At 42.7% G+C, this 24,541-nt stretch overlaps 1 protein-coding gene across 1 annotated transcript in view; it reads left to right on the plus strand.

Moving 5' to 3' along the window:
• LRP8 (LDL receptor related protein 8) overlaps nt 1–11,292 on the plus strand; it is a 168,641-nt gene extending 157,349 nt beyond the window's left edge. The window contains exons 11-19 of the mRNA XM_066325462.1: nt 1,659–1,886; nt 2,389–2,507; nt 3,916–4,055; nt 5,227–5,368; nt 5,818–5,970; nt 6,708–6,938; nt 8,727–8,795; nt 9,031–9,203; nt 10,059–11,292. Of these exons, the coding sequence (XP_066181559.1) occupies nt 1,659–1,886; nt 2,389–2,507; nt 3,916–4,055; nt 5,227–5,368; nt 5,818–5,970; nt 6,708–6,938; nt 8,727–8,795; nt 9,031–9,203; nt 10,059–10,097 (1,294 nt within the window). The 3' untranslated portion in view covers nt 10,098–11,292. The remainder of the gene's footprint in view (nt 1–1,658; nt 1,887–2,388; nt 2,508–3,915; nt 4,056–5,226; nt 5,369–5,817; nt 5,971–6,707; nt 6,939–8,726; nt 8,796–9,030; nt 9,204–10,058) is intronic.
• The last annotated feature ends 13,249 nt before the right edge of the window (nt 11,293–24,541 follow it).

Genomic DNA, 24,541 nt, shown 5'->3' on the forward strand with positions numbered 1-24,541 from the left:
ATTCCAGCTAATGATCAGGCACAGGCTGACTGGTGTCAGCACATGGGAGCCAGGCCAGGGTTTCTACAGGCTCTGGTAGCTCCTGTGCCCTGCAGGGATATCTGCCCAGGCTCTGCTGGGTACTGACCACCAGCAGCAGGGCAGGTTCCCTGAGGGGCCTGTGGGGCTCTGAAAGTGGGGGAATGCTTCAGAAGAAAGCTGTCAGCACTCACTGGGTCTGCCTGGGCAAGGGCTGAGTTCGTACACAGAGAATTATCCAAGACACTGCTCCTGCAGCTCTCCACCAGCGGATCTGCTGGGAGTCCCTGGGAACAAGCAGTCTGTGGTCGAGAGGCTACTGCACGGTAAAAACTGTGGTACAGGAGGTAACTGCTGGCAGGAGATCCCATCTGTCATAAGGGTCACTCCACTTGCCTTTCCAGATTCTCTCCTGTTGAGGTGATGTCTCCTTTTGGGTGTCAGATCTTTTACAGTATTTAGTTATGGGGAGAATTGAAATGTCACCTGGACTTGAGCCCTTCCATTGTGGAAGCTGCAGGAACCTCCTGTGCAGTCACAGGCGGGAAACAGGGAACAAAACTGTTCCACTGGCAAGGGATTACCTGGCCTGGAGCTGTGCATTGAGAGCACAGGCTGGAATACTGGAATCTTGGGAGCACTGCCAGATGCCCATAGAGCCCTGAGGTAACATTCCTGTGGTGCTGGGTCAGAGACAAACCAAAACTGTTGTAGGGAAGATGCAGCAGCGTGCTGCTGGTCATCCAGGCCAACTCTGCATGGCCATTCCAGCCCTGACTGCAGACTGTAAAACTGTCAGGAATTCTTGTGTTTAGACATTTCAGTTCCAAGGCTCTAATATGATATTAGAGAACTCAGCTCCCATACAATTCACCTTCTCATTCCATGAGCAAAGGCAGGATGGGCAGAAGCATCTTACGAGTTCAAATGTTTGGGGTGAGGGGCAGAAACTTCCTGCTGTTTTATAACTGTTTTAAGATGTACTGAGTTATTCTAAGAGCCAGACAAAGCTTCTACAAACACTGATGCAAACTCAGAATAACTAATTTCTGTTCACTCAGCAGAATTGCTACTGAGAGCAGAATCAGCCTGTGTGGTTGTAGGAGCAACATTCCAGTTATTTATGAAACATCCATGTGGAGTCTGCTGCCTTTCATTATCATTTTGAAAGATTTTAAAGCCGCCACTAATATTTAGTGAACATTTTGTTTGTATCTAGTGAAATCACTTGCCAAATTAATGCAGCTTCATGAATTCCTTTGATGAATCATAATTAGCTACACAGCTCCTAATTCTGCAGTACATTTAAGCACATTTATTGCATGCTCAGTTCAACTCTGTTCAGCAGAGCCCTGGAGATTATATTTTTCATGTCCATAAATCCCACAGATCAATGCTGTTGAACATTCCTGAAGTCAAACGTTTTCCTGAATTGTGCAGTTATAGTAGGAGGCAGGTAGAACAATGAAATGAGCAGTTCCCTACTGTGGAAATGCTGCTGGACAGGAATGGGGAAATAAGAGGCTGTAGGAGAAAGCAGAGGGTTGCAGGAGCACCATCAGGGTTGCTGTGTCAGCCACGCTGCCCCTGGGCCCAGCTGTGGGGGCTGTGTGGGAGCCCTGTGCCTCCTGTCCCTGCAGCGCCTACATCGACAAAGCGAGCGACACGGCCGAGCAGGTGACCCTCATCGACAGCCAGCTCAACTCCCCCGAGGGACTGGCCATTGACTGGGTCCATAAGAACATCTACTGGACAGACTCTGGCAACAAGACCATCTCAGTGGCCACTGCAGATGGCAGCAGGAGGAGGACGCTTTTCAACAGTGACCTCAGTGAGCCCAGAGCCATTGCTGTGGATCCCACACAGAGGTAGGTGTGACATTCCAGTCGCCTTTTTGCCTCTCTGACAAACCTGGGGGTAGTTTTCATCTCACCAGGATTTCAGATGCCCTTTAAGATATACCCTGCAATGGGGCTGTGGAGATGCTTTAACCAACCCTTGGCAAAGTTCCTGCTGTTTAAGACAGTTCAGGGCCAGTTCATGTGTTCAGTGGGCCTGAGCTAGTCCTGGCACAGAGGCTGTGCTGGGAAATGGAGTCTGTCTGACTTGTGTTTGGGCTGTTTGGAAGAGTGAATGCCAGGTACCTACAGGCACAGCAGGAGAGTTTTCAGGGGTTAGTTACTGGGGTGAGATGCTGCATTCTGGTGCAAGTTTTGTGGCATATTACCCAGTGGAAGAGCTGCATGTGTTTCCACCAGTGGAATTAACTGCTATAATAAGGAGAGGACCTTAGGACACCTCCTACTGCAATCAGCAGTGCAGGTTTGTTAACTGCAGTGCAGGTTATTGGTTTGTTACCTCTGCCCTCAGGTTCATGTACTGGTCTGACTGGGGAGACAAGGCCAAGATCGAGAAGGCCGGTCTGAACGGCGTGGGGCGCCGCGTGCTGGTCACCGACAACATCGAGTGGCCAAACGGCATCACACTGGGTAAGTGCCCAGCTCAGAGCTGCAGCACACACCAGGCCTGAAAGAAACCTGCTTTTATTGTCAAGTAGGAAAATAAAGTTTTAAATGTTCAAAGGCACCTGCACACACAAATCCTAAACTGATCTGTCACTCATAAACATCAATTCTCTTGTTTCAGTAGCACAAACAGGAAGTCTTGATGCAGTCAGAACCTCATACTGCAGGAGGCTTGAGGTGCTTGTCATTGTGCCCTAAGGCAAAAGGAAATTTTGGGGGAGGATGCAGAGCCGTGACAACCTTTTAGAAGTTTGAAAACCATCTGAGTCCTTGGTGGTAAATGTCTCTGTACCCTGGGCCTGTCTTAGGAGTAGTGTGAGGATCCTGCACTGGACTGATGAATGATGCACAGTGTATCAGGGAAAGGGACAGGGCCTGCAGAACCCATTCCCTGTCACCATTCCCTGCCTGTCCAGCTGCTCAGGGTGAATGGAGCCCATCAGAGGGTTGTGGTGGTTCTCACTGCCACACCAAGGAGGAGAGTGGGAAGGAGGTTTTGTGGAGCAGCAGGGAACATCCTGCTCTGGAGTTGGAGCTGTGTGTTTAACACCATGCAGATGTGAGGTTCTCTGCTTGGCTTTGAAAATGCTGCTGCCATTACATACTGCTGAAGTGCTACTGCTGTGAACAAATAATGTTATAATTTAGTAATTAAGAAATTAATTAAAGACTTGTTTAATTATATAACTTGTTTTGTTGGCTCTCATCCACTTGCATTCTGTTCAGTGAATCCCATCCAAAATGAGTGAATTTGCTCCAAAAAGAGAAATGCAGTGCTTAGCACTCCAAATAACATTGGATCCTTTCTTCCCACTCTTACCTGCACCCTCCCCAGACCTGGCTGGTTGTGGTAGGACTGTCCCCACCAGGAGATTGTCCCAGCCTGCAGCATATGAAGGGTTTCCGGGCCCAGGATTCTTCTTCACTGAAAATGTGTGAATCTCACAGCTCCTTTAGAGAGGAGTTTCATTGGAATCTCAGTAGTTGTTCTCCAGCAAGAGCCCAAGGCCTGAACAACCTTGGGAGGAATGAAGCTTCTCACTCAGGCACTGATGGAGAGAATCTGGGAAGCCCAAACTGCTGCTCCCCTGCTGCTCCTGGTAACAAAACAACCTCATTGTACAAGGCTGTCAGTCAGGCATTCCCCACACACACAGAGCAGAATGTTCCTCCTTTTTAATCTTATTTATAGGGTCTTATCCCAGCATATCTGGGCACTGATTCAAAATCAGAACTAGTGTTAAAAAAAAAAAAAAAGAGGCCCAATAATAACGAGATTAGTCATGCTGCCAGCAGGAAAAACATGCTGGGCAAGAGCAAAAGAGTTGCAAGAGCTGTGTGTAATTTTGCTTCATTGTGTTTTACTTTCCAGATTTGCTGAATCAGCGTCTCTACTGGGTAGACTCCAAATTGCATTCACTGTCCTGCATTGATTTCAATGGCAGCAACAGAAAAGTTCTGATCTCCTCTGTGGATGATCTGAGCCATCCTTTTGGCTTGGCAGTGTTTGAGGTAAGAGTGGAAAACGGATGCAGAACAGACTGGAGCCTGTAAGAGGTCTCAGAGCTCTTCTTGATTAAAAGCTCTGCCTTTTGCACAGCACAGAGCTCAGTGAGGGCAGTCACTGCTATAGAAACCAATTAACTTCGTGTGGGTTCAGCAGGGAAATTGGTGTCTAAAGCCCTTATACTCAAGAGCAAAGTGTTATCTCATGCTTTTACCTAATGCAGCACCAGTGCATTAAATGATATGGGGAACAAAGGCTTCAACTTTGGCACTCACTGTAGGTAAGTTATAGCAGAGAAAGGTCCAGTTGGCTTCTGGCTCAGCAAAACCCTTGTCCTTAAATCCCTTATTCCTCCTGTGGTAAGTGTGATATCTGGGCATCTAACTTTGGGCATGGGTTTCTCCAGGTCATTGTTGCTCTTTAGTGCTATCCCCATCAGCAGCATTTGGAAGGATCTCTTAAGCTATTTCACCTCTCTCCATCCTTCCTGGTATGAGTGGCTGAGTAAAATAACAGACAACCCTTGTGCTTTTGCTAAGCTGCTCTTGTTGTCCAGCAGTGTGTCTTTCCTTACAGAAATACACACAGGTTTAGGAGGCAGCAGCACACACAGATGACCAAGCAATTAAACTGTTTGGTAACTATGATTCCTGTGTACCTCTTCCACAGTAGTTCTGTATCTTCATAGTATGCCATGCAAGAGATAGTAATATAAAAGAGAAACAGGTGCTCAGCTTCCAGGTGTGCTCCAGGCACTGGCCTCTTCACAGATTCCTGTTTAATACAGGTCTTATCTTGGGAAAGGAGGAAAAAATCAGCAAAGTAACAAATGTTTCTAGTACAGAGTGAGTGGCCTTTGCTCATGATCTACCCCAGCTTACAAAGAAAAAGCAGTTCAGAAACAACACAGATGCAACTTGTCTGTACCTTACCGAATTTCTGCTCCCTCACCTCAGTCTCAGAGTTATTCAAAATTACAGAGCACTCTGTAAACTTGTAGAAGTGCTGGGCTTTTGAGCATTGTCCAAAACAGAAAAAAGCTTCAGACAGAAGTAGCTTGAACAGAAGGTGCCCCAAGGTAGCAACATGATGCGCTGACTTTGTGACTGCTGGAATTTAATCCAGCTGGAGTAGGATTTGAGCAGGCCAGGTCAGGAGTCTGTGCATTCCCTGCAGGACAGAGTGTTCTGGACTGACCTGGAGAACGAAGCGATCTTCAGCGCTAACAGGCTCAATGGCTTGGACATCTCCATTCTGGCAGAGAATCTCAATAACCCTCATGACATCGTGGTGTTTCATGAATTAAAGCAGCCCAAAGGTAAGAGGTGTCCTCAGGATGTCATGGCCCTGAATCAGGTTTGTTTGAGCTGGCAAATGAAATGCTCCCTGATGGTTCTTGATGAGAGAGAATGCACAGGTAATAATGGGAAATCAATGCCTAATGTTTGAAGTTCCTGCATAATTAATTCAGCAGCAGCATTTATTGAAGAATCTGCAATTTGCTAATAGCTGTTTAATTAGCATCTTTGATAACAGTGAGTTACTCTTGTCACTGTGATGCTTCCCATTCATTATGTATTTGGGAAGTTTTTGTAGTACTTTGTAAGGTTCCACTCCGCTGTACAAACTGTAAAGATGCTTAAGCAGCCTGATAAATTGAGGTAGGGAGTGGGAGAAGGTCTTCTCAGAGGATCTGATACTTCTTTGCCAAAGGCAAGAAATAAATAATGAGAAAAATAACTTGTCTTTTCTCCCATCCTTGAACAGCTCCAGATTCCTGTGAGCTCAGCCCCCAGCCAAATGGAGGCTGTGACTACTTGTGTCTTCCTGCACCTCAGATCTCTCCCCATTCCCCCAAGTACACGTGTGCCTGTCCTGACAATATGTGGCTGGGTCCTGACATGAAAAAGTGCTACAAAGGTAAATACAATCACATCTCCATTTCACTGTCCCAACAAAATCATACTTACAGTGAATATGTTTCCTAATGGTGAAAACACAAACACCAACCTCTGAATTCCATTCCTTGCTGCCCTCTGAGCACAGCAGCACTGTGGTGCCCTTTGTTGAAAGCTTGTTAAGGCTTAACCAGAAGAAGATACAGCAGGAAGGGGGTGGGGGGGGGAAGGGCTAGGGACCAGCACTAGAAGAGTGAATAGTCAATAAACCATTAAAATCATTTACTCATCTATTGACATATTGATTATGTAATCTATATATGCAATATATGCTTATATATATTTAGATATTTATCTTTCTATCTATAGATAGATAAATCTGGAGAGGCCACAGTTTTGCTGATAATATCCCAAAGAGATGAGTGGCTTCATTTTAGTTTTTTCTAACATGCAATGAGTTCCTGGTACAATTTCAGAATCTTAGGAGGTTCTCAAAAACCCTCAAGTTTGTGAACTTCTTGGCTACCCTCAATACAGAGTGCTTTTTTAATTAGTATTAATTAATCAAGCTGTGCTTCAGGAAATCATTTCTGTAGCTTTAGGCAGAGAACTGTTGATAGTTTGACTACCTGGGAAATGGCATTTGGTTTCTGCTTCTCTTCATTGAACATAACAGTCCTTCCCAGATTTATATCACCATTTGTGATTTGTTTGGTGCATTTGCTTTAACCAAATTCCATCATTGCTCTTGGTTTTCAGACCTTCCAACCACTGCAACTCCTGCAGTGGTTTCCACAACCGCAGCGTCCCGCGCTGACGGCACCACGACCACCACTGCAGCACCTGGCAGTGCCAATGACACCACTGGAGTCGTCCCCAAAGCTGTACCAGAAGCTACAATCACCACCCCAAGTCTTCATTTACCTTCCACCACATCCATCCTGATAGATTCTGAGATGACCACTGGAAACAGCAATTTGTCACAGCACTGTAAGAGAATGAGATTGCTTTCCTCCTCCTGTATCACAGCTCCTCGTGCCCTGGTGGGACACCTGACCTCCTGTCTGCATTCAGAGGGGTCAGGGGCAGGCACACCCTGGTGCAGAGCAGGAGACACCAGCCCCTCTCTCTGCAGGCACTGGGTTATGATGGCTGCTGTCATTCCAGTCACTTGGCATGTCAAGGAACTTGTATCAGCTTTTATCCAAGGCACTTGAACAGCCCTGAGAGTTCACATCAGCCCTTGTGCCCAGTACTGGCTCACCCCAGCTGCAGACAGTAGAATGGATGACTCTGCAGGTGCTTCACCTATTTTAATTGTTTAATTATTAACGTGATCCAGCACAAATTCTGGCTGAAAAACTGCCCCTGTGCATCTTTAGTGCTGCTGGACATGTGGAATCACTGCAGCCCAAGACAAGCTGCCTCTGGTTTGTGTGGCTGTGCTTGGCATGTTAATGTGGCCTCATCATGACACAGGTTTGAAGTTTTGCATTATTTATCAGAAGAGCATCCCAGTGGAGAGCACTAATAGGCTCTCCTCAATGGAACACCAGCCTCAATCTCAGAGCTAACAGGCAATCCCTCCAGGTCCTGCTGCCAAGGCAAAGCAGAAAGGCTGAACTGCTGTTAAAAAAAATAATTCTAGTCCAGAGAGAAGATTTTGCTCTGCAAGACCTCAAACAGACATGGATGTTTAAAAATAGTAAAATGCTGCTTTCCCCCAAATATTTCACTGTTTCCATTACATCTGGAAAGCAGCAGTACACCACCTCTGTCTGTAGAACTGTGCTGAGTAGGGAAAGCAGAGTCCAATGGCTAAAATCTTTCAGTTCTCTTTGTACAAGTTTCTTTCAAATGCAATTATTACCTTTTTAATAAGCCATGGAAGCAAGGTGCTTTTATTGTCCACTTTGAAAATAGTCTGGCTTGTTATTAAGTAAGTAACTATGTAGTGGAACAGCCTGCCACAGGGAAGTATTTAAAAGTGGCATGAATTCATGTATCAGAACAAAAAGTACACTTAGTTCTTCCTGTTGCAACTCCTGATATTTTAGCAAAAGGAAATTTTCTCTACTGATACCCTATATGAGAGCTCAGAGCCAACATTTTCAAGTATAGAACTTGAAAGATTACATTGAATTTTTTTTAAATTATATTTCCCTCTAATTGCTTTTTTCTCTTATAAGCACACTGTTGAGTTTTGGGACCATTCTTGCATGCTGGGGCAGGCTGCAGCAATGAGGGATAGATGTGTTCACTAACTCCTTAGCTGTAAATAATAAAAAAGGAAAAAATTAAACAGAGAATTTGTGCAGATGGCTTTGAACTTCATTCTTTTTCTGACAGCTCAATAAGTCATTAATTGTGTCAGTACTAGAAAGAGTTCTGCTGTGGATTTTTAGGAGCGCTATTCACCATCCCCTGATCTCTGCATGGCATCTCCATTAAATATCAGGTTTTCAAAACTGGCCTCTTTTTTTGTGTTTGAAAATTGGAGGCCCAAGCACAGTCACTCATTTCTGGTCAGAGCTGCTCTGGCAGCCTTGGCCTCGAGCTCTGGGGTGTCCCTGTCCCCAGCAGTGCTGCAGGGACCCCGTTCCGCAGGAGAAGGAGCTCAGCTCAGCCCGGATCTCTGTGCGCTGCTCAGCGGCACCAGAGTAATTTTATTATGAAACTTTTTGTAAATTCTTTAATTGCAAAAGCTTTTTGATGGGCAGAAACATTCTTTAAAAGCAGCAAACGAGTTAAATGATCAGAACACTTCTGTAATTACAGATGCAATTGATGACGAAGGCTTCGGTTCCACCGTGACAGCAGCTGTGATTGGAATTGTCATTCCTGTGGGTGAGCAGATTGGATTTAACCTTTGAAGGAGATCACACCAAAATGCAATACCAAAATATTGTATTTGCCACAGTAAATATACACTTTTCCAGTTTTCAGGGGTGGGATGGGAAAGAGCACAGGAACTGCTGAAATGGGGGAAAGTATCCCAGCTTTGAGAAAATGTTCTGAGGATGGGGGAACATCCCAGCAGATCCATGCCTGCCTAACAGCCCTTTCTGTCCCCTCTCCTCAGTGGTCATTGGCTTGCTGTGCATGGGAGGATACCTCATCTGGAGAAACTGGAAACGGAAGAACACCAAAAGCATGAATTTTGATAATCCAGTTTATAGGAAGACAACGGAAGAAGAAGATGAAGATGAAATCCACATTGGGCGAACTGCCCAAATTGGACACGTGTACCCAGCAGTAAGTACCTGATGGAGAAGATTAATTCTGTTCAGAGTTCCAATACAGAATTTAGATTAGTGTTGCTTCTTTGCCACATAATGGCAAAAACCAGAACTTCTTTAGTGTCACTGATCAGGCAGAAGCCTAAGCTTCTGGCAGCCCATGCAGTTGTCTTAGAATTCAGTGCTCTGGATCAGATACTCTGTTCAAATGAAGAATAATTGTCCTAATCAAGGTACCAATCTGACAAATTGGTAAAGCTCCTCAAGAGCTGCCTCAGGATGGGACAGGTGATTATCATCCTCTACTGGATTCCATTGTATCTGTGCTTAGGCTGTTACCAAGTGTCCGCACTATCCTAAGGATAAACTGAGTTTCTCTACAAAACAGGGAAAATATTTTCTTTATAGCAACAGTATAAAGAAAAGTCACATTCCTCACAAGGAGAAGTGAATGAGGTTGTGTAAGAAATTAAGGAATAAGATCCTCCATGAGAGGAGCACTGGCAGGTGTAAGTGCATTGTACTTTCAGAAAAGAGCAGGAAGATCCAGAGCAATGAGTAAGGCAATACAGCTGCTGTAGGGAGGCAGTGGGTGGATAATGTCCTCTGTCATCTAAAGGTCCCACACAAGATCACACTGGAGAAAATGCCACCCCCTACAAGGAACTTTATCCAAGATACACGGGCAGGAAACTTCCCAGTGCCTCTTTAGTGACACTTGAGCAAGTGACCTCATTTGGGGAGGAAAAAAAATCACTGTCTAGAATAGACTTGTCACCAATACAGTAGGGACAGCCATGGGAGTTCTAACAAGAAATACAAGTTCGCACCAGTATCCCAGTTCACAAGAGTGTGTTTTTTCCCTCCCCAGCGTGTAGCATTAAGCTTAGAAGATGATGGGTTGCCATGAGGATGAAGATGCTGCTCCAATCATCTGAATACTGAACAAATCTGCTTTGGGTCACAGAACCTGCTTCTTCTTTTTGATCGTTATTTATGTTGCAGAAGGGTAACCACAAAGTTATAATGAACTGCAAACATCCAAAGGATGTGAGAGTTTTGTATGTATAATCTTTTATACACATTTTAACTTGTTGCACTACCCATTTGTGATAGTGAATAAGCAACAGCTGAGCTACTAACTCAATGTACATAACCAGCCAGGCTGAAGGTTCAGTAGCTATTGCTTTATTTTAAGACTATATTTATAGATATTTTGTAAATATGTTGAATATGCTTTGTGGCTATCCATCAACATAAGTAAAATAAATTCTGTACAGGCAGTTTAGAAATATTTATTAACAAAATCTGGATTATAAGATCTGTTCTGTAAATATAGTAGAGGGGTGAGAGTATTTATTTTTTGTATGTTTGGCTTGCTGTGCATAGATTATCTGTGTATATATCTATCTGGACCAGATAGATATATAGGTATATAAATATATACATATATAAAAATATATACATATATTTTAAAACTACTAGCCTACATTTATGAAAATTAGGGATAATTGAATTTTTACAGGATGTTTGAGATGTTTGCTTTGAAATCTAAAGATACAATATAAGAAAGAGCTGTAGTGTAAGACAGCTGAACAGTGAAGCACTCCTGAACAAACAGCTCCTGATTTCCATCCTGGCTCTTAAGGGCTGCTTTTACATATTCCAGTGTATCCATAAAGAATCCATTTAACTGGAGAGCTATTGCCTACAGCATTTCAGTCAGGAGAAACTCCTACAGCACCCAGGGGGTTTGTGTTGTATTGTTGCTTTTTTTTACATCTTGGTACAAATCTGATTTGGTTTTTGTTCGTTTGTTTCTAAATGTAAATCTAAATGCTTTTCCACACTGGGAATCTTGCACCTCTTAAATCAGCTCAGAATTAACAGGAACAAAGATTTAGCCATATATTTCCACACTCCCAAGTGAGCACTCTCCCTGATTCATCCTGTAGTTTCAGGAAAACTACACGGTAACAAAAGTCACTTCCTTTTCTCCTTGCCCTTGTCTCCTGCTCATAGTGATAAAAAACCCAATTTCAGGAGCTGCTGTGGCACACACAGAACTCTCCCAAAGTCCTGCCCCATGGCAGGTGTCCCAGAGCAGGTTAAACACTCCCAGCCTTTCCAGTGTCTTTGGCTGGGTCATCCTGCACCTGGCAGGAAAAACACTTGGTTTTTCTCATCTCATTCTCTAGGATCTCCTGGGAATTCTGTGGGAAGTGAATGCACTTACCTCTCACTGCAAATGGACTAGTACCTCCCTGACCTGTACCAAATCCTAGAGAAATCTTCCTCATGTTTTTATGTCAGTCCAAGCTTTTGTATTTGAGTGAGTGGAAGAAACTCAGGCTGAGTTGGTTTGGTTTTTTTTTTTTTCTTTTGTTTTCCTTTCTTTTAGAATAAATTTACAGAGTAATGTGAGCTGGAAGCTGATTCTTGACTAAGAGAAGGAAAAAAGTGTGTAAAGCCCTGGTATGCATTACAGACATAATACATACTCTCAAATGCCTCGTGGCCTGCATTGATACAGAAGTAATCAAACATCCTTCTAGTCCAAATTTTAGATTTTTAAGGCAATGACAAAATGAGTGAGATATCCCATTACTGTTTTAAGGTATGAAGCTCTCTTTCTACAAATCCATGCACTGTGTGCATGAAGAAAAAAGCTGAGAAAGGCTGTATGTGATAACACTGTAACTAACAGACGAATGTAAATATATATGAAAGTTCTACAGTTTTGATACTTTTTTAAGAACACACAAACAAACCTGTATAAACCAAGTGTAAAAGGCTGCAGGTTTTTTCAGACCATTGTAAATGAATTCAATGTGCAGTGCTGATTTCAACCTTTACAGATTTATAACTACTGAGAAGTCAAACACCAAATTTGTTTTTTAAGAAATTAATTATTTTAAATAATGGTTCAGATTGGTAGGGTGATATTTAACATTGTAATCATTTCTGCTCTGTCTTGTCATACTGAAGTTCTGTTAGAGTAAGTTCTTGCTTGGTGCCTTTTGTGTTTCAGTTCTTACCTTGCAGACAAAAGGCCCAGGGAGGGGCGGGGGGGCTCTGTGTAACACTTGCTGTACTGGAAACCAAATGAACACGTTTGTAAAACAGTGCACTGTTTCTATAGAAAGATTAAATTTTTTTATCTGGGATTACTGAACTAATTACTTCATGGTGTCTGAAAGGGGAGTGTGTCATATTTTGGTCTGAGATTTCCCTAACTTTTAACTGCCCAGCTCCAGAGTGGGATTTGGGAGCAGAGCTGTGTAATGCAGCTCTTCAGCTGCAGTGTCACAACAGCAGCACTGGGGACAGTTCATATTCCACAACAGAGAACTTTGTTCTCAATTGTCTTTTTCTGCCAGGTTGGTATTGGGTACTGCTCATCTGCAAATCACATGGGAAACAGCACCAGCTTCATTTCCTTGAGCTGAACAAGTCCATCAGTGATGTAGCTGAGTAAAATCTCCTTACCCAGTGTAAGAAAATGAGAAAAAGTACACCAGTGTGAGAAAATGTCCCAGAACTGCACCATGCCCACAACACAACTGGTGGAGTTTGTAACCTGAACTGTTACATGCTGGACTATTCTATTCAACAACTAACTAACTCAGTTTCTTCCCTGAGCTTTTGATAAAACACCTACAGAAGCTGCAAAACTCCTCAGAGCCACACTTACTCCATCTAGGAAAAAAAAATAAAAATACTGCTGTTCTTCTTTTAAACATACAAACAGTCCCTCCCATGTCTCTTGAGGAAATGAAATCCTGGGTAATACAGTACAATACAACAGTACACAACACAACCTTTCCCCACCACATGTTATTTAAAGCCCTTGGAAGCAGTGCATTTATTGAAATTCTCTTTCAGTCAATTTTTGGTCCCAAAGGAAGCAGCCAAGCAGGTAAAACTTTTCAGGCACAAAGAGTTATTACCAAACTAATATGGACTGATGTACTTGTAAATACCAGTAAATATCAGTGGTTTGGTTTTCTATCTAACTGAAAATAGATTTTTCTTGCTTCAAAACATTCTTTCCTTTCATTTAAGTATTTTAGCAAAATAATATGGCAACAAATAGGAAAAAGTGAAAGAACAACAAAATTCTCTCCAGGTCCCAACAGCAAAGACAGCACAAAAGAAAATTGAAAGAGCCTTGTAAGAGTCCCAAACCTACCTGGGCATTAAGGTATGCCTCCCAAAACAACTCCCTTTTTAAATTATTTATGCTGTATTAGCAATAAAAATAGAATTTTTGTTTCACTTCTTACACATAGTAACTGCAGTCTGGGCTAAACCACACCAACCCTGTTCTGCCTTCTCCTATTGAGATGCTCTGTGGACTACAGAGACTCATCTGTGTCCCTCAGTGTTCATGTAACACATGTAACTCAGTCACCTTTCTGCCTTCTGCAGGAATATGTGTGCTCATTCCCTTACACTGTCTGTGCTCCATCAAACCAGCCCTTTCACTGTGGGAAACAATTTAAATCTCTTCTAATTTACCTCCTTGCCTTGAAGCAGGGGCCTCCAGCCATGGGCTGTTGGGAGCTCTGTCACTGCTCCAGTGCAGGTGTTTTATAGAGTGGTGCCAGTTCCAGTTGTCTCTAAACGCAGCCTCGGCACTGGAAGGATTCAACAAGAAAAAAGCAACAGAGACTGAATTTAGATGTGGGATACAGCAGCCACCCTTCAGGTTCTAGCTACAGTCCACTTGTACATTAACATGCTGGGTGCTCAGTGGCCAGCTCCAAACAATAATTAACAAAACCCCCTCACCCACACACTGCCTCTGCTCCCTTTGCAGCCCTGGGGCTGTGTCCTGCTCAGGGAGAAATGGCACACAGGGACTGCTACAGTCCCAGCTGGGGACTTCACAGAGTAATTCCAGCTGTAGTTTGGGAGTTGTTATGGCTTGTCCTCATGACTAAACTTGGGGCTGCAGTTTTGCAGCTGCTTGTTCTCCAGCAGCCTCCATGGGATCCTTCCAGGGGAACGATGGTGAGCGTGGCCTGGCCACAATTGTCATTTCCTGAGCTGGAATGTGACAAATCTGGGGTGAACCAGAGCCCCAGTCTGTGCCAGGAACGGGGCTGCCCCAACCCTTGCACACAAAGGGTGAACCTGAACCCTCACCTGCCCCAGTGTGATGGAGAAAAGGCACACTGGGCATCCCTAGCTACAGAAGTACAAAATACACAGAGCCACACATCTGCTGGGCAGGAGGAGACAGAAAAGCAGAAGCAAAGTTAAACTCCATGGGGGAGAAGGAATTTTATGATTTTGTTTCTCATTATTCTACTCTTATTTAATTGCTAGTAAGAGATCTATCCCCACCCAAGAGCCTTTCCTTGTTTCCTCTCCTCTCCTGAGAACGGGAGTGACAGAAGGGCTGTGGTGGGCAAATGGCATCCAGGCAGGGTAAACCCACCAACCCCAGAGGAGAAAAAACTGGGGGTTCACTTTCTACAGAGACCAAACTGGCTCTTTTCAGCCAAAAGTTTGCCAGGCTTATTACAACCCAGGGAATGAACTGAGCCACCTTGTTTTATTTGTATGGCTTTGAGCACCAACTCCCTATAGCCAAGACACAAATCTCAGAGTCCAGTTTTACACAGATAAAGATGAACTTGTGGCTTCTGCTATCACAGCAGCAGGGACATGACACAAGCAATCAGGTTCACAACAGATCACCTCCCAGAGTGTCCCCAAAGGTGGCCTGTATGCCTCAGGGTGCTGAATGTGGATTTCTCATCCCAGCTTCCAGAAGAAGCCAACGAGCACCAGTCCAGGCTGAGTGCTCAGCTTTTACAGGAGGGCAGCAGTGCTAACCTGTACCTGCACCTAGGCATCAGCAAGCAGAATGAGAAATAACATGCTGTAAAAAATTATACTCTTGTTTCAGATTTCCACATACCTCGGTGGGAGAACGTTTCCTTTTACAGGATTAACCACAGCTGCCTGCTAAAGTCTCCACACTATCAAAGAAACCACTGTAATCTTGTCAGTGGTGACAAGGCAGTGCCTTAGCTGGGAGCTGAAGTTCTGTCAGTGCAATAAGCAAATCTCTGATAGTTTGATAGGCCCTGCCCAGCTCCAAGGACGATGTACATGGGATTACAGAAGGCTGGACTGATAATTTTGTCTTCACATCAATTCAGTTCTTCAGCCTGTGCCTCGAGGCTACAAAGTCAGGTGGAAGAGGAGAAGTTTTACCTACAGCTCTTGGCCAGGTACAACTGAGGCCAGATAGCAAAGATTCCACATTACCCTGTTCAGGAGTTTATCTGCTGAGTCTGCCAATCAAGGAATTACTTCGTTCCAACTGCAGTAATTTATTTTCATGCATCTATTCCCCCCCTGGGGCTCAGCTGAAAGCACATACACTAATTTAATTCAAGCCATTACACATAAAAGATGATGGAAAGTCTTACAACTAAACATTCAAGAAAAGTCCCTAAATCTACATATTTGACTAATAAGTCACAGACCTAAATAGGTTCTAAGCAAAGAGAGCACCTTGAAATGATGCTTAGAAGATAAATAATACTGGGAAATAATTGGTAATATTTAGGTCTAAGTCTCATTGACAGAAATTTTCTTACAAAGGCTAAAGTTGACTTCTAGACTTTCTGTAATGAAAAGCTGACTCAAAATTATTGGACGTTGACATTATTTTTAGCAATATCTGAAATGGGTGTCCCATTCAAAAGCCTTACCTCATGAACTGACTTCACATTACTTTGATCCTAAAGGCATCAGTGGCAATAAAAGACATGAAGAAGTAAATAATAAAAACTTTCTCAATCACATCAATGGCTGCCAGCCTGCAGAGGAGCAGGTGAGGTTAACAGAATCTCTTGCTGCAGAGGTCTTTGCAGGAAAGGCCAAAGTAAAACCTTTTTTTGCCCTTTTGGAGTTCAGAGGATACAAGCTCCATCCCAGGGTGGTGAGGCAGGAACTCTCCAAAGTACATCTCTCCTTCTTTCTTCCCTTTTTTTTTTTTTTTTTTTTTTTTTTTGAGGTGATTTAAGAATTATCCATACAGACTCTAATCATAGAAACCCACTTTATCTCCTGCAAACTAAGAGACAAAAACAAGGGCTTGTCACAGTCCCCAAGGAAAGTTGTTCCCTTGCCTTGGCTATGGCTCTGCCCAGGATATAAATAAGCAGTGATGCTTTAATCATTACAACTTCCCTGCACAAACACCAAATACAGAACATTTTGGCACTTTCTTCAGTTCATGTTGTCAGTTTACAGAAGCTCACAGAGCTGCAATATTTGCTGCACAGAGAGGTTGTAACTTCTGCATCCATGGAAGTGTTCAAGACCAGGTTGGTATATCCTGGTGTAGTGGAAAGTGTCCCTGCCATGGCAAGAGGTTGGGACTGGATGATTTTAAAGGTCCTTTCCAATCCAAACCACTCTATGATTCCATGAATATGCAAGGCACCAAGATGATTAAACTAGAGACTGTATAATATTCAAAGTATGATCACTGGCCTAGAATAGACTCTAAGTAATACAAATATACACAGATAGGGATGCACCCCAAGCCTGATTTATACACAACCAAAGACATGGGCCATCTGCAGACCTAGATAAATTAATTGAGAAGCTGTGACAAGACCATATGATAGTGATGTGTTGTTTGTAACACATTACTCTGGACTTTCAGCTACACTATGCCAGGAATTAGCTACAGTTATGGTTTCCCATAGCAACGGGATATATGGGACAAATTGCTCAGGAAAACCCAGCAGAAGAGGAGCTGCACCTCCCGTGGTGAGCCAAGGCAGGTGTTCCCTTCGCAGGGAAAGTGAAATGCAGCTCCTCCAGTGCATCTGCAATACTTCTTGCATTTAGTCAGAATGTACCCTTTTCATAGCAGCTGGTGTTTTACCACTCCCACGCTGCTTCAGACCTTAGAGATGAGCCTGCTCAACCCAAAGGATGGACTAAACCCACTAAACTTGCCCCCAGATTCCCCTGTTGTCATTAATTTAGTACGGCTTGTGCACAGGGCCGTGATGACAAAGTCCCTGTCACTTGGTCACTGTCCCTGCACAGTGGCCACACAGAGCAGCTCTGCACTGATGGTGTTATAAATGTGAGTCCCAGCAAAGCAGCGCAGGTAACACCAATGGCTGCTGCAGATCTGCACTCCCTGACCCAATAACCCAGTGTCACCACAGAGACAGCTTCTCTCTTGGGAGCTCTCACCTCACAGAGCATTTGGCAAATCCACCCCCAGAACTGCACAGGGCAGGGATGGGCCAAGTGGGGCTTTCTGGGGGGAGCACAAACAGCACAACGTGAAAAGCCTGCTCACATCTTGGCCAAAACACAAACACACGCCAGCATCTCTACTTATTTATTAATGTGATGCAGAATTATCTCCCTCTCCCCTCAGGGAGCTGTGTGCCATCTCTGTGACCTACACAGGCAGGCTACCAAGGGTTCAGTTTAATCCTAAATAATGGAGCAGCACCTTCTAATGAGCAGGTATACAGAAGCCTTTTAATTTCAATGAATCACTTCAAGGCAAAAATCCTAATGAAGGCAACATAATTTGTCCTGTCAATAGCTATTAGTGCTGTGAGGGCTCCAGAACATGGAAAGCTTTGATTTAATGTCTCCCTTTTAGAGCACACTCTACCCTCATAACAAGAACAAGGCCAAAGAGGAATAACCTTCAGGTGCTCCTGCAGATCAGGAGTCCACAGCCATACATTATTTTGATTACCATTCCCTCATTCGAGAAAAATCAACGCAGTGCTATCAGAATATTTATGTCATCAGACCCAATGAATCTCCAACGAGATGTAAAATTATATTCATAAAGTATTAACTACTGCATTTGTGAGACTCTAGAGAGTACTTCTTGTTTTGGGGGGCTACAGGGAATCCATATTTTCCAAACCAAGCAGTAACTTTGCAGAGTGACTCTTATCTTATGCAGTATCAGTGCTGCCTACTTACCCCCACCTCTGCAGCAGCAGACCTCCAGGATCTCCCCTTCTCCACCAACAGTTTTAAAAAGTAAACGTTGATCAAAGTAAGAAGTTTTCTTCCAGAGAGGGTGAGATGAAGTGATGAGGAAGGAACACGAAAAGGGAATGATCTGAGAGCAATGGCAATTAGAAAGAAACAAAGAGCAGCTGGGCTGGAACTGTGGGAGGACACTGGCCCCAGCTGAGAGTTCCTCCGGAGATTTGACAATCCTCTAAGGAGGAATTTTAACATCCAAGTGCGTACACACAGGTGCTGCTGACAAGGAACAACTATAAAGAAAAAATACAGAGGATAACTTTTTAGGTGTGAATTCTTGTCAGCCTTTGGCACCTGATCATTAGTAGCAGCACTTAGTATAAAGCAAAAATATTTGGCAGTTTGAGAATTGTGTTCACATATAATTACTGCGCTGGCATTCACTACATTCAGAGGAGCAAAGAACTGCATGGTAATTTCTGATAAAAAGGCAACTCCACCAGCTCCTTCTTTACACCACTGTGACAACACAGTTAGACAAAGGTGATTACTTGCTTTTCTACCACTACCCTAAAATTAAACCTTTCCCCACTGACACACATTTGGCTAAACACCTCTGATTTGATGAGCACATTGAAGAAAATCTTTTCTGGTTCTTCTCTGGCCATCTCAAAGACTGCTGGGGTAGAACTGAAGTATGGCAAACAAGTCAGTGATGAGCTGGCTGTAAAGAAAATACATTTTCCTTTGCAGAAGAGTCACATAATAAATTTTCCATCAGACCTCCATACTTTTAAATATTTTTATTTTTCTTTCTTACCCTATGAAAAAACTCAGTCACTGCCTTCTACTGACACTTCATTTTGAGACAGAATGCAACTCACTCCCCTAAAATAATACTGAAGTGGCTATCTCTTCAAACTCTTGAATAGTGAACAAAACCTGAAAAAAAATCTATGAACCTAAATGGCTTATCAGGCTAGCACAGCCCAGACATTGATGTTTCTCTAACCCAAATTCGACAGATACAATCTAATGGAGGCACTTCTGATCTACCCCACCCAAGGACAAACTGCCCAGCTGCAGCTGAGCTCACTTGGGACAGATGAAGCTGAGGGGGGGAAATAAAGAGAGCAAAAATGCAAGAAAAGAAATTCAGCTTCAGCAGAAATAATGCAGTTTTAATGGACCATGCAATATCAGACACCCAGCAAGAAGATGACCTTTTCTCCAGTAGACATAACAAAGCAATAGAACACAAATGCTGATAAACCAACTTCAACTTAACAAAATCAATTTATGTGAGAATAAAAGAACAAAATCCATGACCTTTTCTTTACTATTAAATAAACCAAATCCATCCTACTGAAGTCTTCTTTTTGACCAAAAGTTATTGCCTGACCTTTCTTATCCCGGTGCAGGATGCAAAGTGACTGGGTGATTTAAGAGACTGAAGCTCTTTTGTTCTTCCTAAATCAGAGGTTTGTGCCAGCACAGAGAGGAACCTGCACATCTTCCCCAGCCCCAAGGCAGGAGCAGAGATCCCTGACAATGAGGGCAAAGACCACTCAGGAGGGGCTGGAACAGGAGTGGATATTTAGGCTGGAAGTTGGCTGCCCACCCAAACCAGCCCTGTGTCCCCACAGCTCCTGCAGCACACAAGGGTCAGCTCAGGACCTGACAATGGAGACCATTAAAAGTGTTATATGTTAATGGAATATTTTATCTGGTATATCAACACCAAGATTATACTGACATAATTTTGTATGCTATTCTCAAAGAATCAGAAGCCCAAAATACATCATCTGAAATTAACCTTTTCTGTGATGAGTTCTTGATAATTGACTGGATTCTCTACAAACACTGTTTTAGAAACACCATGAAATAAAAGCACAATGTAAATGAATGATAATTACATAATTAATGTAATGACAGTCTAAACATAATTTTACCTGTAATGTTTCTCTTGTGGAAGCAATGCCCAAGTAATGTTCAACAGATGGATGCTGCTGCCTGGGATAATGGCAAAATAGGTTTATTCATGGAAAATAGAAATGTGTTATTATTTCCAATCCTTTTAATCCCAAGAGCCATCTGTGGGCAAGGCCTTCTATTTGACACAGAAAAAAAAAATGCAAGTGCATTTGCCTGTGTGGAAATATATAAAAATATATACATTAATTCCTGAAGCTGGCATCCACCACTCTGCCCAAGTGCTGCCAATAAGGAACTGCTTGTGCACCATCCCAGGGGTTTGACAGGGTGGACTCACAGCCCCTGTAATCCTGACTGACTGGAAATCAGGAATAATTCCTTGAGAGAGACAAATCACTTTATTTTGAGAAATAACTCCCTGGCTTCTGGAAGGAGATTAGTGTATTACAGCCACTATCATCCTTTTCATCTTGGTTGTTTCCACTCTCTTATTTTTTCCACTTTTAAATCACTGAAGAACTGCCAGTGATATGACCATGGAACAGAACCAATCTGACGGCTCCTAGGGGCAGCAGATCTGTTATGCACAGCAAAACAGAACCTTGAAAAAGATGACCAAGAACTCTCTGAGCTCAGGGGGAAAGGACAGGAGAACATCAAGACTGAGAATTGTATCTCCTGGCTGCAAAATAATAATGCTGAAATCCCAGAGTCTGAGATCATATGGTTTTCATGCAGTATGGAAGGGACATTTTCTGCCAAAAACCCCAAAGAGGGGTGGAAAGACTAAATGCTGGTATACTCAGAGCTGAAGAATAAAGAGCATTAGTGAGCAAGGAGGATCTGTGACACTGCTAATTTCAGGGCCTGCCCATCTATGGCTTCTGAGAGCTATGAGACCCCTGAACAAAAGCCTTGGGGTACTGTGAGAAGGTACATTTCCTGATAAAACCATCTCTTCCTGGATAAAGGAAAAAAAAGAGGTTGCCATGACAACCCTGAATGAATTCAGCACATCACCTGTGCATGAAGTCTATCTGCAAGGGCTCTCCTGAAAGCTGAGGGTTTGCTTCTCACTTGGGACTCCTCAGAATGGTACAAGGTTTTAAAAAATAAGGATTGCACAGGAGATGGATGGGAGTCCTGCATGTCCCAGATCAAAGTCTGCTCAAAGGCACAACTGCCTGTGTAAAAGGAAAGCAATGTATTCTTCTTGACAAAATTTTCAAATGACTGTGAAGACTGGAGACTCTGCTGCATGCAGGGGACAAGCAAGGCTGGAAGTCTTCCATGAGAAGGCAGATGTGCCTGAGGTGTTTCCCTTTTTTGCTAATGAAGCCTTATGTTGGATTTCCTGACCTCCTACACCAGTTTCTTTCTTTATAGAACAAGGAAAAAGAAAAAAACCTCGAATATTGGAATCAAATGCATTGGAAGAATGAGTGTTTTAGAGACGATGACAAGCGTGAGAAAAAAATGCAAAACCAATTAAAAAGTACACAGTTAAAAAGGTTAGAAATAAATAAAATTCCATTTAACTTTTTGTCAAAGTGTAACAGAGAACATGAGGCCCACTTAGAGCAGTATAAGCATGCCTAAAGGTAAAATCTAAAAGTTTCTGTTATAAAAGCGCTGCCCCAGGTCTCTCATCTCTGCAAAGCTTGTGAAATTCTGGGGTGGCAGAAGGTTCTATCAGAATTCGAATTTTAAAAAACAAACAGAAGAACTCGGTAAAGCATTTCAAATAAAAGAAAAAATAGAACGATGTTTATTGAAGATAAAACAAGGAAGCAAAGAGAAGTTTCTTTGTAGCCCCTGTGTGAAGTATCACCTGGAGCAGCTTAGCACAACTGGGATGTCCTTCGAGTCAAGGAGGTAAAACGTCCAACACTCCTTGGCTTATTTCCACATTTATAGAGATGTAACCCAAGCCCACAGGAAGGTCATGGGCTGAAGGAGAAATAACTACCTGTGCTCACCCCCTGCCACCAGGGAAACCTCCAAAGAGTTTGGCCAATTTGTTTAAACAAAATCAGCTTACACAGAAATACACGACTGGAATACATGAAATACATGACAGCACTTGGCTACTGTCAAAATGAAGAGCCTGAAACATGCCCTGACATAAAACATCTCTTCCTTATGTAGCTCTTGGGGAACAATTCACAAAGGGTAATTTCAGTCTAAAAGTGCAGATTTTCCTCAGAAGCAACCACTGGAGACGAGCTCTCCCCTGTCAGCCCTCATAAGTATCTCTCTAAAGTTCTGAAGTGAGAAATAACACAAATCTATTTTTAAATAAGAGCAAATCCAATTTTGTGTCAAGACACAGTTCTACCATGAAAAATAATAAACCACTTAAGTAAGTCATCTTTGTTTTCTTTAATTATTTGTGGCAATAAACTCTATAAAGAGTTGGATTCCCCAGTACTGGACCCCAGATACTCTTCTCATAGACCACTCACTGCACCCCAACTTCCAGCCCTGCCAAACCCAGCAGATTCAGGTGGGGGCTGACTTCTTAAATTAGAAACTCAATTACACTATAAATTTGCATTTGACACAAAAATTATCTGGAGAAAAAGCAGGGAATCAAAATCAATCAAAACCAAAAACTTCCTTAAAACTCACACAAATATTCACATGGGAGAGCTGATCTTGTCTGAGGGCAGGGGGGATGAAGATGGTAACAATGGCAGACCCTCCAGCCCTGCTTTCTATGAATTTCCACAGATCTTTCTCCTTTTCAGGCACTCATTTACACACAGGAGTCTGTGCTAGGCTTAGGGTTTGGCTCTTCTAAAGCAGAAGGGAACAGAGCCCTTTTCTGTTTACTAAGTCACCAGCAGTGAGCAAACAGAGCCCTCAGCCCTGGGGGGAGAACCTCACCTCACAGCACTAAGGTTGTTTTATTTCCTTGGCACCATAACAATAACCGTTCCTTCTCACAGAGGTGTGTGATTTTAACCAAGCAGATGAAACTTATCCATGTGGCCGTTTCAAAATAACAAACTCTGGCAGATAGTGCATGAAAATGCAGAGCTCAGGGTGAACGGAGCAGCCCCAGTTTGTCTCGGCAGGCACGACTCTGCTCACTCAGCTCCGTTGTGACACTCATTCCCTCTCACACCATGCACAGGCAAAGAAATTAGCATTCTTCAAAGCCAGAGCGAAATCCTCCTCCCAGCAGCTAAAGAAGGAACACAGGCACAACAAGGATCTACCTGCAAAGTCAAGATCCACACCATGGAGCACGTTGAATGCTATGGAATGCATTTTAAAGAAGTATTTTAGGGATTTTTTTAAAAACTTTCAGAGATTGTATTGTCTTTACTTTGCTCGGCAATAGTAGTTTCTTTGATAGGGGAATTAGTAAGAATTAAAGCCTCTGCAGATACAAGGAAAAAGAGTCGTATAAAATTCTCCCTGTTTGGAGGACAATTTCACAAGTTACAGACATGGAAAAATAACAGAAAACAACCTGATTTATTTGCAATCTGTGAAAAAAATTCTGTCACCCAGTTCTCCAAAGTGTTCAACACTTGTAGTGTAGAGAAAAAAATAGCAGGAATTCAACTATTTCAAGAAACAATCACAAATTTTGCAATCTTAAAACTAAGTTAAATTATGAATCCAAAGTAGGTTGATTCACTCAAACCATCTGCTCTTTTGCTGACATGAGAAAAAACCCCAAATAAATAGAAATATTCCAAGCATGTTTATCTGATTTCTGCCATTTCTCCAAGTCCTACAGATACCCGCTCCCCATAGGTCAGGAGAGAAAATCTTGTAAATTTTGCTCTTCTTCACAAACAAACAAAAAAAACCCCCTTCCAAACGCATTCTAAACCAGCACTAATATCAAGATTCCATATGTACATTGTTATATTACAATCCTTCTATCGTATGTAAAGTAACGCTAAAAATGTGTGTTTATACAGATACTTTCTTCAGAGGCAGAACAACCTCTTTTATCTGTTTGTATGTTTTTAAGCAGAATGGAAAGAACTACAGTGCACACATTTGTGCCTTTCACATGCACAGACTTAAGCCAATGCATTCAAGTATATTTGGGATTGTAAATGACTCAAGATAACTCAAACAACACTGGCAGCAATTCTTTACCCGCTGTATCACCATCAAACATGACATTTATTTTACTTAGACAAAACCCTAATATACACACAGCAAAAAGCCATTTTTATCTCATCTCCAGTATGCATTTATCATAAAGTATGTTAGAATTAATATAGAGAACTCAAAGACAGTTGACACCTCCAGAAGGAATTAAAATGCAGGTTCTTGGGATAACTCCTATGCCAGTTTGCTCTTCCTCCCAACACAGTAATTTAAATAAATTTACATTAAGCACTGATATTCCTGAAAAGGCTTATAAACAATTTATATAAT

This window comes from Sylvia atricapilla, chromosome 9 (genome assembly GCF_009819655.1).
Source record: "Sylvia atricapilla isolate bSylAtr1 chromosome 9, bSylAtr1.pri, whole genome shotgun sequence".
Lineage (NCBI taxonomy): Eukaryota > Metazoa > Chordata > Aves > Passeriformes > Sylviidae > Sylvia > Sylvia atricapilla.